Source organism: Hippoglossus hippoglossus, chromosome 6 (genome assembly GCF_009819705.1).
Source record: "Hippoglossus hippoglossus isolate fHipHip1 chromosome 6, fHipHip1.pri, whole genome shotgun sequence".
NCBI lineage: Eukaryota > Metazoa > Chordata > Actinopteri > Pleuronectiformes > Pleuronectidae > Hippoglossus > Hippoglossus hippoglossus.
The window spans coordinates 25,974,613-25,992,486 of record NC_047156.1 but is presented as its reverse complement, the minus strand read 5'-3'; the positions used below and the strand labels follow the sequence as shown (position 1 = coordinate 25,992,486).

At 38.8% G+C, this 17,874-nt stretch overlaps 1 protein-coding gene across 3 annotated transcripts in view; it reads left to right on the top strand.

The window, feature by feature from the left end:
• Positions 1 to 10,185: 10,185 nt before the first annotated feature.
• Positions 10,186 to 17,874, top strand: part of lrriq1 (leucine-rich repeats and IQ motif containing 1) — a 35,753-nt gene continuing 28,064 nt past the window's right edge. The window contains exons 1-11 of one of the 3 annotated variants that reach the window (XM_034588547.1): positions 10,187 to 10,695; positions 12,470 to 12,566; positions 12,788 to 12,864; positions 12,964 to 13,054; positions 13,606 to 13,811; positions 14,123 to 14,197; positions 14,774 to 15,298; positions 15,407 to 15,832; positions 15,908 to 16,399; positions 16,926 to 17,078; positions 17,156 to 17,306. In XM_034588547.1, the coding sequence (XP_034444438.1) occupies positions 10,579 to 10,695; positions 12,470 to 12,566; positions 12,788 to 12,864; positions 12,964 to 13,054; positions 13,606 to 13,811; positions 14,123 to 14,197; positions 14,774 to 15,298; positions 15,407 to 15,832; positions 15,908 to 16,399; positions 16,926 to 17,078; positions 17,156 to 17,306 (2,410 nt within the window). In that variant the 5' untranslated portion in view covers positions 10,187 to 10,578. Of the gene's footprint in view, positions 10,696 to 12,469; positions 12,567 to 12,787; positions 12,865 to 12,963; positions 13,055 to 13,605; positions 13,812 to 14,122; positions 14,198 to 14,773; positions 15,299 to 15,406; positions 16,400 to 16,925; positions 17,079 to 17,155; positions 17,307 to 17,874 lie in introns of all 3 variants that reach the window. The other 2 variants (XR_004614156.1, XM_034588546.1) reach the window with 2 other exon arrangements.

Here is a 17,874-nt window from a genome sequence, read left to right as displayed (position 1 = left end):
CAACTTCATACAAAAGGTTTAATCTGTCAATTGATTATGATTAAATCTGTATATGATTGACATCAAATACCATTTAATTTGATTCCAGAAAATCACTGAAATAATCTTTGTGTAATCTGCAAGATAAAGTGTTTCTGCTACAGTACTGCAGACAAGAAGTTAAGAAGTCTTTCATGATAAGAACAGCATTGTGTCCTCTAATGTCTGATCAGTGCTGAAAGCTGGCAGAGAGAGAAGCCTCTGGTAAACTGAAACCTTTTATTGAGCCATTGAGAGTGCTTAAAGCAAAAGAGGGAAACAAAATCAACCCTGTCTCCTCAGAAACGATGCACCTGCATGTCAGTATCTCAGCTGAACTAAAAACATGCACATGACAATATGTATATCCAGCTTCTCATGGAAATCAATCATTCTAACTAAAGAAACATTAGAGTTGAACAACAAAACAGATGACCGCACAAAAAGATCATTAGCACTTGTGTGGTAAGTTGGATCTTATATGCTATCATTATTCCACATTGTTTGCAATAGTGGTTATCAATCTCTCCTTAATAGCTGGGCTCATATTCAATCTCTTCTTTATTGTCATCTTAGCATCTGTTTAACCAACAAAATGGCAATTACATTCACTAACATTCTCCTATTTTATTGTTCTGAAGGCCACCATCTTACAGATTTGATAAGAGCTATTGTCATATCTCGACAAGCACCTATGAATTACGTGTCAGGGACATTCCCTGAAGTGAGTTGATGTGTATTTGTGTTTATCATTGTCTTTATATCAGCTTGGCATTCAAGGATTCGGTGAAGTCATTGTGTGGCTGTAAGTAGGATTGGGTTCATGAGGCAGACTGACTGCATAGCTGACGTATGTTTGTGCTAGTTCACTTCACACCTCAAGGACAAAGAGGAAAATAATAAAGAAACCAATCTCCAAAAGGTCAAGTGGGGTCAACCCACAGAACACTTGATGGACGAGGCGGCGGGGCACACCCATAGAGCAGACCTTAATGCTATCTTCATGTAGAAGCATGTACCACCAGACCGACGCAATACATCAAAATACAGTGGATGACTGTAAATTGTAAAATCTGTACTAACCGCCTTGTCTACAATGGCCTGCATACTACATGATAGAATACAGATTTTTTGATTGATTGATTGACTGATGCACAATTACATAGAGTGGCTAAGCGGGTGGGTTCTTAAAGTTGAGATAGTTGATAAATAATTCAGTCATTCAATCATTATGTATTGATGTCATAGTCTGAAACCCCTTTATAATCTTGGCTCTCTTTAATGTTCACCCTAACACTAACCCTCATCACTACATCACAAGTTCAAGTAAACACATGATTAAGTGAAACATGACAAACACAAATGCTTCTGTGTGCATGTTCCATCTCATACAATAAAGCAATAACAAGCTCTAACCTATTCAATTCAAGTTGATGTTGATTGTTTGAACAAACAGGGGCATTATGGGTCATAATTACAATGACTAAAGAAAAATCTGAGGCAGATGTGGAAAAATTAATTTAAAAAAAAAGTAGCCCACTTTTGCATTATTACAAGTGCATGTGTGGTGAACGGCAAGCAAATGATACAGACGTGAATACTTGACTCCTCCAGTGAGGGGATCTGTTAAGGTTTGGGTCCTCTTGTCTCCTTGGAGGGAACCGTCATTGCAAATCTGTAGTTATTCAAAGTCATTACCTTTATTGGATGTTGGATGAGACGTGTCCTGATGCGAGGGGTTCACAGCGCAGCATAAGGGCTCACTGAATGGTTTGATTGGTATGAAAATGATGTGAATCCCATTGGACGTGAGTCACAGGCACCGCAATAATAAGACACTTCATGACGTCTTTTCTTTCTTGTTCTGCTTTGTTAGACCCTATTTTCAATGTTTTTCAAGGTGATAAACCTTTTTACACCACAGCTGTCTCAGGTGGAGGCTGTGCATCAGTCTTCTGGGTGACAACTCAGTGGATTCACTGTGGTAATTAAACCCAATATATAGTGTAGGCATTAATTAAGAGAAAGCCTCATGACAAGTCTATATTTTCTGCCCTTATTTTGTGGAACATAAACTCGATTGAATTCATTATCCATATGAATTAATCAGTCGTAAAAATGTGTGTTTATTAAAAAAATTGCACAAATTTCTGAACTTGTTTTCAAATAGGAATAACACAAGGGATTTTAATAATGAACTGTTGAGTACTTGGTGTTCCCCCGTTCTTGTTTTGATTTTGTGATGGTAAACACAGAGCCGTTCACAGATGGTGGATTGACCTGTTGAATTCTTCATGAGCTGTCCCTGAGTTTGCTAACACAATGCCATCCGGACGTCACGGGTTTACCCCTCCCACACCTGTGGAAAGTTAAGCCGTATTGGTTTTCACTATGTCACTGAAATGAAAGCCCTCAGCCAATGGGAATCCCCCACAGCTGACATGAATGAACAAGTCAGTGACTTGATGCTGATACTGATTCTTCCCCCTCAGCTCCTCAGACACAACTGCATTAGAAACAAGTCTTGCAGCTGTGAGAATAATATTATCATGTTTAATGATTATAGTATTGAGATGGAAAAGAAAAGTTACAAGTTAAAGCTACACCAATAAATATTTTTATACAAACAATCAAATGTCTCTGTAATCTGTATAAAACAGGTAACTATCAGTGGTATAGCTGTCCTCAAATCGGTTCATAAATGTATCTTTAAACTCTTTTTTTTTTTTAACTGGCTACCCAACACTAAACCACAGACGCAAAACAAGTAAACAACTACTAAGTAGAGAAGATTGACAAACAGAAAGTAAAAATGTTAAAAAGCCAGACATGGAGTCGGCCAAATCAGAGCTTAAAAGATAATTTCATATTGAATATTGAAGTTAAGTTCATCAGGTGTCCAGAAACTACATATCATTTTATAATAATAATTCTGCCCGTCTATGAAATCAAAAATAAATATATACAAATAACTAACGCTGAACATAAACACATGAGATTGAGTTTTTATTCTGTGAAAGTGAATGTAGAAATAAAGAGATTTTCTCTCATTTACCGTCACCTCTGACTTTTGTCAGCATTTGAACCAGATAAATGTTTGATACTTTTGTAATAAGCATCAGTAAATTAACTGTGAAAGTCATGAATCATTGTCAATACAAATAAATGGTGTAGATGCAATGTGTTACGTCAGGAGGAGAATTTGAGACAGTCATCTCACAGTCAACAGAGATACTTAAATGTTTTTACATGCCTTTAATTGATCTGATGTTTAAACTCACTGGGGTAAAGTGCAAAATGTTTGTTAAATTCAATTAATTGTACAAATATGAACTTGAACACAATATGTGTGTTGTTTCTAACTGATTACCATGAGTCGACTGATTATACAACTCTAACAAGTCATTCATTTGTAAGAAATTGTATTTAGTTACTTTTGCTACCAGTATTAAGTGAAGCAGGACGTTTACAGTCAAGCAAGTGAAACTGTAGAAGATGAACTTTCAACCAAAAACCTTTTTGTGTAACAAAGCCAGTATTCTAACAAATAAAAAGATAACATCCTGCAACTGTTATCCAATCATATCACGGTATTTATATTTAGATAAACTATTTATAACATCATAATTACACACTAAACTCTTAAACTAACAAAGAGTTTGTGCTATTGTCTTGAAAAGCTCTTTTTTTCACCCAGGGGAAGCTGAGTGTGTATCATGTACTGTCTGGGAGCCGCTTCAAAAAACAGAGAGGCCTGTGTGCTGTGCACATGACGTTCACTGTGACAGCCTTGATGCAGTTTGGTGTGAGAGCACGAGGCCATGAGAAGTGCTGATGGCTCGAGTTTGTATCGGCGAAGTACTGAATTTATCACTGAATGGTCATAAATGCTATCTGCTCCCACAGTGTTGTGTCTCGTCCAAGTGTTCTGGTGTGTATATGTGGGTCACTCTAGGATGGTTTTTACTCTCAGGTGTTTGGTGGCCTCTGTTTCCAAGCTGTCCACTTTCTTTTGTCGAGCAGCTGGCCACAGTAATCTCCTGCCACCTCACGTAACACGCAGAATGTGCAGCTGTTGGTACGAGTCCCGACCCGGGCCGTGTTCTGGTGCCCTCGTCTTACAGCTGTATCCATTCTACTGCTAACCCTTATCATTCTGTGAGCTGTTTTTTTATTTTTATCTCTGCACCCATGACATTATCATTAGTACACATCTAAGGACCAGCTATGTTTTAACAGTAAGTTATACAACAATGTGGCCAGAACTGTTGAGGTCTTTTCCTCAGATCTTCTCTTGATTAAAGGTGCCCTGTGGAGTTTTCATATGAACAAACAAAACATATGCTTACATTCATTGTTACGCACCAAAATGCATTGTGTGTATCCTTGTGGTCGAACAACAGGGACATGTTGAACCTATTGAACACATTTCCTTCCTCATAAAACTTTTGCAAAGCCCATTTTCCTTACATGTTTGAAACCTACGTTGTTTAGATTCATGTTTACCAGCGAGCGGTCCTCTTCCATTGTGAGACCTATAGTCAGTGATGGACTCCAGCCTCCTGCAACTCTGCACAGAAAAAAATTGTTTAAGATAAAGAAGATTAACCACAGCACAGCCTCCTCTCTGCTCTCACTATGAATGTGACACAAAGCCAAGAACAAGTCATGAGACCCACAGAGCACATCACAGCACTAACACCAGACCTGGGCCAAGTGCTCTCTTTATGCTTTGTTTCAACCCGGCATCATGGGAGTGGGTCTTACCACGCACAGGGCGGCACACTATAATCAAATATTATATAACAATATACGTGCTGACAATGTCAGTGAATTGGATCTAGCTGAAACTGAACTGAATTTTGTCAAATCACATGACTGCACTAAAGACTTACATTCTCGATTCTCTGATATTGACTAAAACCCCTCTGATACAATGTATGATTTTTTTTTAGTTGATATAATAATGCATTAGATATCAAGTTAAAAAAACAAGCACCTCACAACACTAATATCGTATTTGAATAGTGAAACACACATACCTATTACTTTTGGTCCACCACATGTTACTGCAATTGACACATGGTTTTTAATGTCTGCAATATTTCAGATTAAATAGTTCCTCTTACCATGTTATTATATATATTATATTATATAATGGTAAGACATGGCCAAAACAGAGCTTGAAATAAAATGAATATTGAAGTTACATTTATCAGGTGGCCAGAAACATGACTACAAATAATTTGATAATAATAATTCTGCCCCCATTAATCTATCAAATGAAAAATGAAAATACAGACAGCCAATGCTGACCATTAATACATTAGCCTGTTTGTTTATTCTGCCCAGCATAATGGAAGAAGAAGCAACATATCTGCAGTTGTATATGAGGACAGAGGTAACTGGACCTAACCTGTCCCTTGATTTGATGGGCAAATCAAGGGACAGCAGAGAGTGTCCTTTACAGTTGTGTGCATTCACTGAGAGCCATTCTGCCTCCACACAGTGAGTCTCTGTACATAGACTGTGGCTATGCACAGAACACCCCGTTTAACTTGAGACATCATTTGTACATTTACAGTGTTCATGTTCTCCGTGAAGAGAACAAAAGAGCTCACATTTCTATTTGCCCCTGGCTATCAATGTTACTATTGATAACCCTGTGGGGAAATAGCTGTATTCGGCATGTGACTATTTGCAAAGAGTATGTGTGCAGCTGGTTGGATTTAACCTTGAAAAGATTTTATAAACCAAAAAGGTGTCTAAATTATGAATAAAAACATTTGGTAACGTGCTTCTCTCCCTCACTGAACATTCCCAGCCCCCAGCTCTTCGAATTCTGATTGCAGTAATCCCACAGTCATTTGAAGCAGATTTAGATGTACTAAGGTCACATCGGCAGCGTAATGATAACTTTGAAAGGCAATCCAAATCTGTGTCCAAGTCCAACTGATTCAGCAGTGTTGTCATCCCCCGGGAGGAGAGGTAATCTCAGGTCGGAGGCTGCTGACAATGAACTAGGTGAACTCCCCCAATTTGAGACAATGCTGCAAATGTGTAACTGTAACTTTTAGCTCAAGAATGCAACCTTACTGTGATCAGGCTTACAGCAACACTCGTGCAGGATTAGCTTGCTTTAAAAATGTCCCCCCTCACATGCACTTAATATGTTTAAACTACGATCAGTTCACATACAAGCCGCCTTACTCGCAGAAGCCTATAATCTGGCTCAGGGCATTGAGAAGACTCATCCACATTACAGCTCTGGTATATGGAATGTCAGCTGGAGTTCATGCATGGAAAGCATATTATTCCAGGATTGAACAGTCACTTTAGGTTTCTGTGATTACTTCCAACGACTAAATACAACAACTGGATTAAACCAGGTCTACACGAGATACACGTGTATGTGTTGCAGCCCAAAAGCAAAATTCACCAGTTAATTGAATGCATCATTAATAAATCAATGCCTTTCAACCTGTACATTCAGAATGTGCAGTGAGAGAAGAATGAAGGGCAGTTGGGGTGGTGGTAATTTTTCCCTTCAATCCCTTCTTTCGTCAAAGCCCCCAGATGGAAATGATAGGCTTGATACGCCCAGTGGCTGCCAAGATAATGGCTACAGACGAGTAACAGAAAACCCTTGACAGTGTAAACACACGGCCACTATCTAAACCACCACTGCTTTGGGGCCGGGGCCGCCATTGACCGGCGTAATCTGCTGTATAAATCTGCACCATGGCCCTGTCTGGCTGCTGTCTGGGTTCCGTGCACTTGGACAAAAGCGACGGACACCTTGCCCACTGACAAAGGGCCTGGCCCTAATCGGAGCAGACAAGGCTTGCTGATGGAGCCTTTTTGAGCAATTGAACTTGGTCAATGAATCTTAGAGGACCTAATGAAACATAAGGGACAGGCAGTTTGACTCCAACAACGAGGGCAGCACCAAACTGTCCTGTTTTTGCTCATCAGCCTCAGCACTGAAGTTGTGCTTTGACCCACAATGACCTTTATAAGAGCAGGTCTGTAATGAACCTGGGAAGATCCTGATGGTGTTGAACTTTTTAGGCCACATAAGTGTTGTAGATGTGATGCTTTTTCTTTGTTATTGTGGAATTCAGTTTTGGCCTTTGATGGAAAAATGAGTCTGATCTGGCGCCATTGTGTTGTTTTGTTATTGTCGTGGAACATCACGAGAATGGAGAACAGGCCTCGGAGTGTCTCCAGACCAAACAGTTTGGGATGGAGGACATGCTGTGTCTCTTTGAAACTGAGGAAGGAGACTGGGTTCCTTTTAGAAAAGCCCTCGGGAATGTGTATGGGAAAACCTGTGTGGGCCACTGGAATCTCCTCAAAGGGACAGAGTACAGAACGAGTGCACAGCCCTCACCATGGGAGAGAGATACCGGTCTTTGTGATCAGAAATGCCATGAAAAAAGTGTACATTGTTCACAGCCCCACACGTTTTGTGTTCTTCTGGTCCTGTGACTCACCTACAGGGTCTCAGGCTCACTGACCTCCTATGGCTGCCCAGAATGCCCACACCAGTCAGTGACCTTACATTTTGTTTTCACAAAGAAAATGATGCATCCAAACTGCTCTGCTTTTCTGTAACTCTGGTAGGATATGATATGATATGATATGATATGATATGATATGATATGATATTATATTATATTATATTATATTATATTACATTACATTACATTATATTACATTGTTATGATGAATGAAATGATTGAAACAAGGACAGTTTCTTTCCCATGCAGGGCCACCAATTCATAAATGTGATATGTTGATAGAGTATTTAGGATTTATTTATTTATTATATAGTTCTTTTGGTCAATTTTTTCAATAAATGTGCACAGTTTTTCAGCAGTGACATCTTTAATTTCGTTGTGTACAATGACAATACAGACTTCCTCTTCTAAAACTCGACACGTCGCTACAATGCCACTTTTCCTTTTGCACGGTTTGTCCCTTGCGGTGTCACGTAGTTCACGGTGTCGTTTCCACGGAGACCGAAGTATCATCTCAAATCGTGGCAGCGGCAGCTCGTAGGGGCACTTCCGGTGGCCACAGAACCTGCCACTGATCTGTAAAGGCAGTTGCCCTGATTTGAGGCAGCTGTCTGCTGCCACACTGTCTGAGACCAACCACCGCTGTTTGTGACTTATTCAGGGAGATTCGGACCAGTTTGGGAACGTTTACTTACTTGTTATTGTTCCCGAGGCATGGCTGGTCGAGACGCTGCGTACAGTTATGGTGTCATCCCTTCACATCTGTTTTATTCTTTTCTACTTTCTGTGCTCGTATGTGCTGTATTTTAATACGGCCGAATTCCCGAATAAATATTTTCTCTACTAAATATCCGTATATATTGGTTTTCATCTGAAAATATGTTTTAGGGGTTTAGTTCAACTTTAATAGGATTTATTAAGCATTTTATGGGTCCATGCCATGTTAATTCTTTTATTTTTGTCTACTGATCATTTATAAGATGTGCCTGCGCCACACTTCTGACTCCTAACAGCAACACAGAACAAAAAGCATTATAATATTTTTGTCAAAGCCAAAGAAATCCAGTCTCCATGGAAAAAGAAGTTGACTAGTCAGCACAATGTAGATGAGCACTTGGGCTACCTGCACTAGGTTTCCCTAAAGATGAAGGAGAACAAGGTAAAGATGTTCCTTTATTCTCTTATGTATTGTGTCCTCGTATTGCTTAGTAATTGTGTGTTTTGAACTGCATTTAAAAATTAAGTGATATTACTGTTGGATACTTGTAGACTATATTACATGTTATTTTGAGGACATCATTATTACTTTGCACTGTAACAATGTGCAACAAGTGACAAGTGGACACTTCACTGCATTACCATCTGTACATTCCGGTATTTCCATATGTATATTTATGTAGCCTATTGTGCATATCTTTATCTGATTCAATATCTGGTGTTTTTCTGCAGATGTGCAAATTAGAATGTATTGTAAGTTTCCATTTATTTGCAAAATTAGTAGAAAATGTCTCTCCTTCACTTGTCTTTGGTCCAGCAGCTTTAGGTCTCGCGGTAGATACAATTTCAAGGTGTGTTAGCCTATAGTGTTTATATTACAAATACTAAGTCAGTTGTACTTTCCGATCCACAGAACAGCCTCGGGGCAAATCACATCAAGACTGACAATGTGATGTAACCAGTTTGTGATGCCTACGGGAATGGTGTGTCCTTCTGTGTAAAGACCTTTATCCAGGCATCATTTATAGATGTTGATAGAGTTGAGCTGTTGTTAAAACGATGTCCAACAATCTGGTACACACGAATGTGGTAGGACTTGGCAGTGATGTCAATGGAACATGATGCTTAATGACTGAAAGTGGAACACTGCTTTCTTTTCAATGAGTTACATAAAAAGACTTAAATTTGCTATGACTTTACTCCTCTGTCTGAAATGAAGATGGTGAGAAGCTGTTACTAATGTATCATTAGCCAATTAATGTTCGTGCCTTGTGAACTTCATAGATTTTTAAATATTAAAGTCACTTTAACCCAGTCCTTACTACAATACCCTGCTATCTTTGACACATGTAAAACCTGCTGTTTGTGTTGGTTATTGCAGCTCTGGAGCCCTTTTTAAGGTTCCATTATTAAAATTTACCATCACTGACACAACAGGTCATTACAATAGACAATGCTGTAATTAAATGCTTTAATTTAGTTATTATGATCTGCACTTGCAAAAATTCCAAAAAAAAAAAAAAAGGTGATTATTTACACATTTTGAATGTCTATCTGTCATCCAAAGCAAAAAAAAATATTTTTCAAGTTGTACTTGGTAACCTTGGTGTAGATGTACTTGAAATTCTGTATCAATATTGCTGTTCATGGAATCATTGTCAGTTAACTGAATACATATAAATACTGAAGACATGAGAATAAAACTTGGTTAGAAAGTAGTAGGTCAGTAGCTGTTTGTTGTGTACAGCTTTGTTTGTCCTTTGTCTAGTATATGCACTGATGCTTTTAAACCATAGAAGTTCATAACTCATACAAAATATATTAAAGTTGAAGGAGTAACAACAAGTCTATTTTAAATGTTCTTATGGGTGTCTATGAGATCCCGTCATAAGGAAAACATTTGGGCCAAAGTCAACTTATGATAGTAAATAAAACTGTAAATGGTTTATATGCAATTGGAAAGTCACATTTTGTGAGTCTCTTTGCTGTCTTGTAACACAAAAAATGCAACCAGATGCCAAACGGTGTGGCATCAGAGGCAGCTGCTTTTACATATCAGTGGCAGGTTCTGTTGACACCGGAAGTGCCTCTACGAGCTACCGCTGCCACGATTTGAGCTTTCCCCTCACTGCCAGAGACCTCGATCCTCATACTAACAAATGTTGAATTAGCTGTAGCGGGTTGAACAACACACTATTGAGAACACGTGTCGGTCACAGGGGTTTACAGGCGATGTTAGCAACGCGAGTGAAGTTTGCGGCGACTGACTGAGACCAACTGAGTGTACCAGTGGAGTGTACCAGTGGAGTGTACCGTCGTCATGGCGGATGCTGATGAGCTGTGTGAAACAATCATGCGGGAGCTACACGACGTGGTCATTTCTGAAAGTGGCGATGTTGACGAGGAGCTGGAGGAACTCACCTTCCAACAGGACACGGTGAGTGTGTGAGTCCTGAGCGCTGAAATAAGTTTGTGTTAACTTGAACCGGACAGGTGCAGGTGTCAACAGGCTAGCTGGAAACTGCTTTTGTGAGTCAAGCCGGTGGATGGTGGCGTTTTTGCGTATTCATATTATGTGAGTTTTATGCATCAAGGTGTGTTTATGTAAACAGACAAAAACAATAAACACACAACACCAACATATTAATACCAATACTATATCAGACTGACACTATCAAAACATTATCAACAGGCCCAAGTACGTGTTTAGGTAACAACATAAATATACCAACAAACACACAAAATAAATAACAAAGTGTTTTTCAATTAGTTTTGTTAAATATAAGTTTAATTCAAGCCCCTAGCCTAAATAAACTTTCCCCATCGATCCTGATGTTTTGGAAGTTTATCATTTCTTTCTGCAACACGTCCTTCCAAAAATAAAGTAATGTCTGATAAACATTCTGAATCAATAAATATTCAAAGAATCTACATCCTTTACTTTCAAAATAAAATATGTCCAAGTCTTTGTGTGTTCTGTCTGCCAGTCGAACTTCAGCCGAGGACAATGCTGTAAAAGATGATGGTGGAGTCATCAGGTGTTTCGGCCTTTTAATCGCAATAACGTTAAAAGCAAAGCAGTTGGTACGCTGAGGTAAATCTGTCTGGATACTGGCTTGTATGGCAGTACCATGAAAGCCATGTGGCCCGCTGATGGTATTCCAAAATATAGTATAAGTATATGGGTCAATGACGTATAAGGATTTTCAACAGGCCAATTTTAAAACAAATACAAAAATTAAACATAAAAAAATACTCTAATTGCATAGAGATATTTTCCAAATAATACAAAAATAAATTACTTTATGTATAGAAATCATTAATTGAATATAAAAAAGCCCCAAAACTCACAATCTAGGACATATATCTATCATGTAAAACACTCTGCAATGGTCGCACCACATTTGGTCGCACCACATGATATTTTTTAGTTCAGTCAAAATTTACAGCCACAGAATTGGCCACCTAAAGAAAACAAACTAGTTCAGCACAAAAGGTCACTATGAAATTTATAATCAAAATATACATTTTTTGAAATAACAAAAAATTCATAGTTTTTGTGAGGTCATACCACATGATATCCAAATGTGGCAACTACATACCAGCTCATTCCAAGTCACATTCCAAATTTGAGAGAGAGTTACAAACCTGTTGCTGCTTCCATGGGTCCTTGGCAAAATGGTTTATGATGCAACTTCCTGTCTTTGAATGGATTTCAACATCAATGTCCCAAATTGGTCATTCCTTGATGGTCGCACCACATGATATTTCATAAAATGGACATCATCGGACAAAGTTTGTTTGTATACTATGATGGAAATATAAATGCAAATGCTTTGCAATTTTGTACAGGATTACAAAAGACTTTGGAAATCATGTCAAATATGGCAGAAAATAAATTTGAATAGATTTTGAGTAATTTCAAAGAGGTTTTCACAACAGCAGTCATGGCCGGACGGTCGCACCACATGATATTATGACACTTTAAAAAACAGAAACATTGAAATAAGTAATGGTTTTGGAAATTTAAAGTGTGTACATATACGGGAGAGGTACTACATATATATGGTATTTCTTTATGTATTTAAACCTTTTTTTAACAGAAGAAAATGCAGTCGGACAGAAAATATAGGCGTCACGTCAATGACCCATATATGAATTTGTTTCTGTGATGAGACCAATGTAACTTTAAAATGAATTTTTGTGAATAGGTCTCCGATGATATTCCACCATCTCTGCTCAGTTACTTTGAAACTTCAAAAAGCAGAGCAGCGAGAAGTGAGAAGTTCATTCTTGAGGAACTTGAAGGTATGGACTCTTGTCAAATAGCCAGAGCATGTTACATCCTTCTGTAAGATCATCTTTCCTCTGTTAAAAAGGGGCGTAAAGCTTCTGCATCGAGATAATTGTTGTTAAAAAGAGAGAGAAGTATCTACAACAAATAAGACTTCCAATGGTCCCATCAAAAGGACGTAGATTGTCTCCGTTGTGGTTTAAAACATCTGCCTTTACTTTGAACTATATCCCAGACTTCACTGCATCACGTCACACTGAGGACATGAAGAAATTGCCCGATCAACTTGATAAGGACATGATGAAGAAGCAGGTAAATGCCTTGTTTCAAGTCTCTTACTGTTTGACCCATCAAAACTACAATAGGCCCACACAAGCTGATGAAATGCATGTTTTTGTTTTTCTGAAACAGGTCACTTTTGACACAGAAAATGAGTCCATCTCTTCTGCTGAGACAGAAGCACTTTTTTCTCACAATCTGTCAGTGTGTCCTGACAGTGAAGGTACAGTGCATGTTTTCGAGAATGAAGTAAAAATGTATGAATGGTGATAAAAGCAATCTTTAGAATATATTTTTTTAATGTACATATTTCCCAGTTAAAAGCACCATCATTGTGATAAACACTTACTGAAGTTAGTTGTAATGAAAGTAAACGTGACTCAAAAAGAACATTATTGTTTTGATGCTTAATACAGTGTTGGTACTTACTTATGAAAAAGTAACCATACTAAGAAATTGTTAAGCAAATGTAAATCCAATGAAATATAATATTACCATGTCGTTTATATTGCAGTTATGTGCGATATAACTTTCTTCATTACAAACACCTCTGGTAATACTACTGTTCCCCACAAGAGGTCCCTGTTGTCCTATTTTTTGTTCCAATCTATGACTATTGTAGTAAAGAAATTATGAAGATGTACATAATCCCACCTTTTCAACACTTGTTTATCCAGTATTTTTGAGGTACTTACTGTCACTGCATAGTTTGACATGGATGGAAGCACAGAGAGCTGGGAAAAGAAACTTTCTCTTACTTTTCACTCTTCACAGATGAGGCTGAAACAGATGAATATGTGGGGCCTGGACTGGGGACCATTCAGAGCTCAGAGAAAGAGGAACAGATAAAGAATAGCACAGAATCCCATAGAGAACACAGAGAGAAAAGACACTGTGAGGAGATGAAGACAGAAGAGAAGAGGAGACAGAGACACAGAGACTTCCAGGAGGAGCTGAAGAAGATCATGGAGGCAGAGAAGGTGAATCATTTGTGACTCCCTCTACTCAACATACTAAGTTGTCAAAATAATTCTTAATATGGCAGATATCTTAAGTATTACAAATGAGCAAATTTGTGATCTCCCATTTAGTCATGATTTGTTTTATATATGACCGACTGGAAAAGGGAAATACAAACCTAATAAACATGTCTAATACTAAATTAATTTATTAAGGAAAGCTGCAGCCTGAGGAAATTGCTGCCTTGGACAAGTGTGGTGAATGAATGAATGTATGTATATATATATATATATATGTGATGTTTCTTTTTTGTATTATTGCTTTTATCTAGCTTCATCAGAGAGAACTGGAGTTGATGAAGAAGAGAGCTCAGGAAAAACTGGAAGAGGAGTTTCTTCTTAAGCAGGTATGTCCGAATTTTCCTAGGCAGGGACTTAGTGTAGGTGTAGTTAATTATTCACTGAGTTAAAGCCAGGGTTGTTAATCCTGGAAAAGTTATACACATGAACACACGAACGTGCACTGACTGACAACTGCCAGAAGCCGTCTTTTTTGTGACTCGCTCGCTAACTTCTGACTATCGTCTCTACTTCAGCGATGTATTTCTCTTTCATCTGGACCAAATGAAATGATTGGTCATGTTTATCACAGTCATGTGAGGGCCACAGATGCCAGCTTTTTATAATGATTTTTTTATTGATGGTTATCGGGACATGAAGAGGATTTCAACAAATAAGATAAAGGCGTTTCAGAAACGACTTACCAACCCTACCTTTAAGTAAAAAAATCTTCATTTTGTGTAGTCATTATCATTCCTCTACAGCTATATAAAATAATAGGGTTTGGGTTGTTTAGAATGTTTCCAATTTTCATGTGGGTTGTTTTATATGCTCACAATACAAAGTTTTGATTAGTTTATTGAGAAATGAATTAGAAATTGAATGAGACTTGCTTTGTTTTTTCTTGTATTTTCACCAATCAGGAGCTGATCTGCAACTTACAAAAACAAGTGGAGGAGGAGAAGAAGATGAGAGAGGAGGAGCAGAAGAGGTTCAAGGAAGAGGGTGAGAAGAAAAGGAAGGAGGAAGAAGAAAAGAGGAGAAGAGAGGATGAGGACAGGAGGAAAAAGGAAGACGAGATAATTAAGAGGGAGCGCAAAAGGATGGAGGAACAGATGAGGAGAAAGAAAGAGGAAAAGAGAAAAATGGAAGAAATTAAACTTAATGAAGAGATCAGAAGAAAGAGAGAAGAGGAGCAGAGGAAAACGGAGGAAGAGGAAAAGAGGAGATTTCAAGAGGAGGAAAAGGGGAAAAAAGAAGAGGAGCAAAAGATGATACAGGAAGACATGAGAAAGAAGGAGGAAGAGAGAAAAATAAACGAAACAAGACTTAAGGAAGAGGGGAAGATGAGACAGATAGAGGAGAGAGAAAGGAAGGAAAATGAGGAGAAAATAAAGGAGAGGGATAAAATGATGGCAAAGAAGATGGAGGAAGACAAAAGGAGAAAAAATGAAGAAGAAATGGTAAAGGAGGAGTGGCAAAAGAAAGAAAAGCAAGACAGTAAAAACAGTAATGAGGATAATAAGAAAAGAGAGGAAGAGAGAAAGATCGCTAAGGAACTTGAGGTGAGGACAAAGACTGAGGAGATGAGGAAAAAGGTGGAAGAGAGAAGAATTGAAGAGAAAGGAAAGAATATGGAGGAAGAGATGATGATGGCTAAGCAGATGAATAAGAAGGAAGGGGAAGATAAAGATATTGAAGAAATGCAACTCAAGGAAGATGGAGAAAAGAGAAAGAAGGAACATAATATGGAATTTAGTGATAAAAAGAAGGAAGAAGTGAAAACAACTGAAGAGGACAAGAGGCCATGGCAGAAGCAAGAAATGAGGAAACAGAAAGAAGAAGACGAAGAGCACAATAACATGGAAAAAGAAATAAGATTCAAGAAAGAGATGGAACAGAATAGAGACAAAAGAAAGATGGAACCTGAGGTAAAAACAAAGGATGATGTGAGAAGAAATAAAGCAGACAAATGGCGGATTAAGGAAGATGTGAGAAAAGACAAGGAAGAAGAAATGCAAATGGAAGAAAGAGGACTCAAAGGAGAAGAGGAAACGAACACCTTTGGCGTGCAGGACGCCGAAAAGGAAGAGAGGCTGAAGCTGCAAGAGAAGAAAAGAGATAAGGATGGACTGAAAAGTCAAAACAAGACAAAGAATATCAATCCGACCTCCTCATGCACCGTCTCTTTACAAAGCGAGTGCACAGTCGGTGCCTCCAGCTCTGAAAATGTACAACAACTTGACCCAAACAAGAATATTCTCTATACCTCCACATCTCAAACTATGAAACAACAAGATGCAGATGTATCGCCTCGCAGCTCTTCCTGCCCTTTACCTGTGTGTCTTCCGGAGCACACAGAGCAGAAGAGACTGTCATGGATGAGAGACTGCATCCCGTGGTCCAGACTGTCTCTGCAGAACAAGAGCAAGCAAAAAGTGCATGTCCGAAGTCGCAGGGGACTGCGCAGGGCCTCCGAGGCCTGTAGTCTGCCACCTGTCTGTCCACAAACTCTGCTTCAGTCCCCAGGCTGCAGATCCCTGCAAGAGGTAACCTTTGTACAAATGTTCAGCCATGATGCAGATGCTAGTTATTTAACCTCTGCCAAGGCCCAACATTCCCCATAAGGAACCACTTTTAGATTCACTAGATTTTTACACCAAATTGCACACACTCATAGATATCAGTCCCCTAAACATGCCTGATCTGTTTCATCAAAAGGAGGAGGACGAGAGGCAGTGGCAGAGTTGTGAATTATTCTCTGAGAAATCAACGTAATTGTTGAAAAACACCCTTTCTCATACTGTTAAAGAAAGTAAACAAAAAAAGTAACCTGCACACCCCTCATGGAAATCAGTTCAGTAGTTTTTGTATAATCCTGCTTTATGATAGAGAGTGCTTTGTTTTAGCAGTATCACTTTCCTGGTGGTCTGTATTTGGTATAACACAATACAAAGTATTGTATTATACAAAATATTGTATCATACAAATCTAATACAAAGACGTATTCTTGTGCCATGTCATATGTTCCAAATTAACCCCTGAAACCCGATGCAACCTCTGCCTCTCTTTTAGGTTACCACGGTGACCCTGGAGGACTTGCCTGGCTGCAGCTTCGTCACTCTCGCTCAGTGTCCTCAACTTCAATCCCTCACCCTCAGACGCTGTGGCCTCAAATCCCTGGAAGGCATCAACCAGTTACCACAGCTGCGCTACATCGATGTGCAGGTGAACGTTGAACCAGTATGTGATGAGTTACTGGTGCCATTGTTCACGTTGTTCATACTGAATTGGTTTTGTCTCAGGGGAATGACATCTCATTTGTGGATTGTGAAAACATGGCGAGTTTACAAGTTCTTCGCCTCGGACACAACAAGTTAACATCCATCCATGGGTTGAGTGGAGCTGAAAACCTGAATGTTCTGGACCTCTCGCACAACTCCATCACCCGCATTGGTGAGAACTTTAAAATCCATTAGCTGTCCTATGAAACATCAACTTTGATGCTTTGGAAATGAAGTACAGATAAATGTTCAACAGATTAAGTGATAATAGTGAGCTTGTTTCGTGCTTACTGCACCCCCATGTATGCAGCCCCATTATGGGGCAGCTACAAAAAGGAGACCCTGCGCAAACTTCAGGTCGCATTCAATGACTGTCTGAGGATACTGCTGAAAAAGCCCAGGTGTAGCAGTGCTAGTAAGCTCTTTTGTGACTCAGGGCTAAGCACTTTACAGGCTCTCTTGAGGAACCTGATGTTTAAGTTTATGTCTCGACTTGATGAATCACAAAACTGTATTATAATGATGCTCACAAGCCCCAGGTGCAGCTCGGTCAGATATCAATCATATCTGTGGAAACATTGGTATGGGTGCCTTTTAAGACTCTCATGAATAAGAGTATGTTTGTATGTCTTTATGTATCTGTTTTCCTTTTTCTTTATGGTGTATGTCTTGCTATTGGGTCTAGAGCCTGTAATAAAGTTTATCATCAATATTTGATCGTGTCACAGATGAGGTCTTCA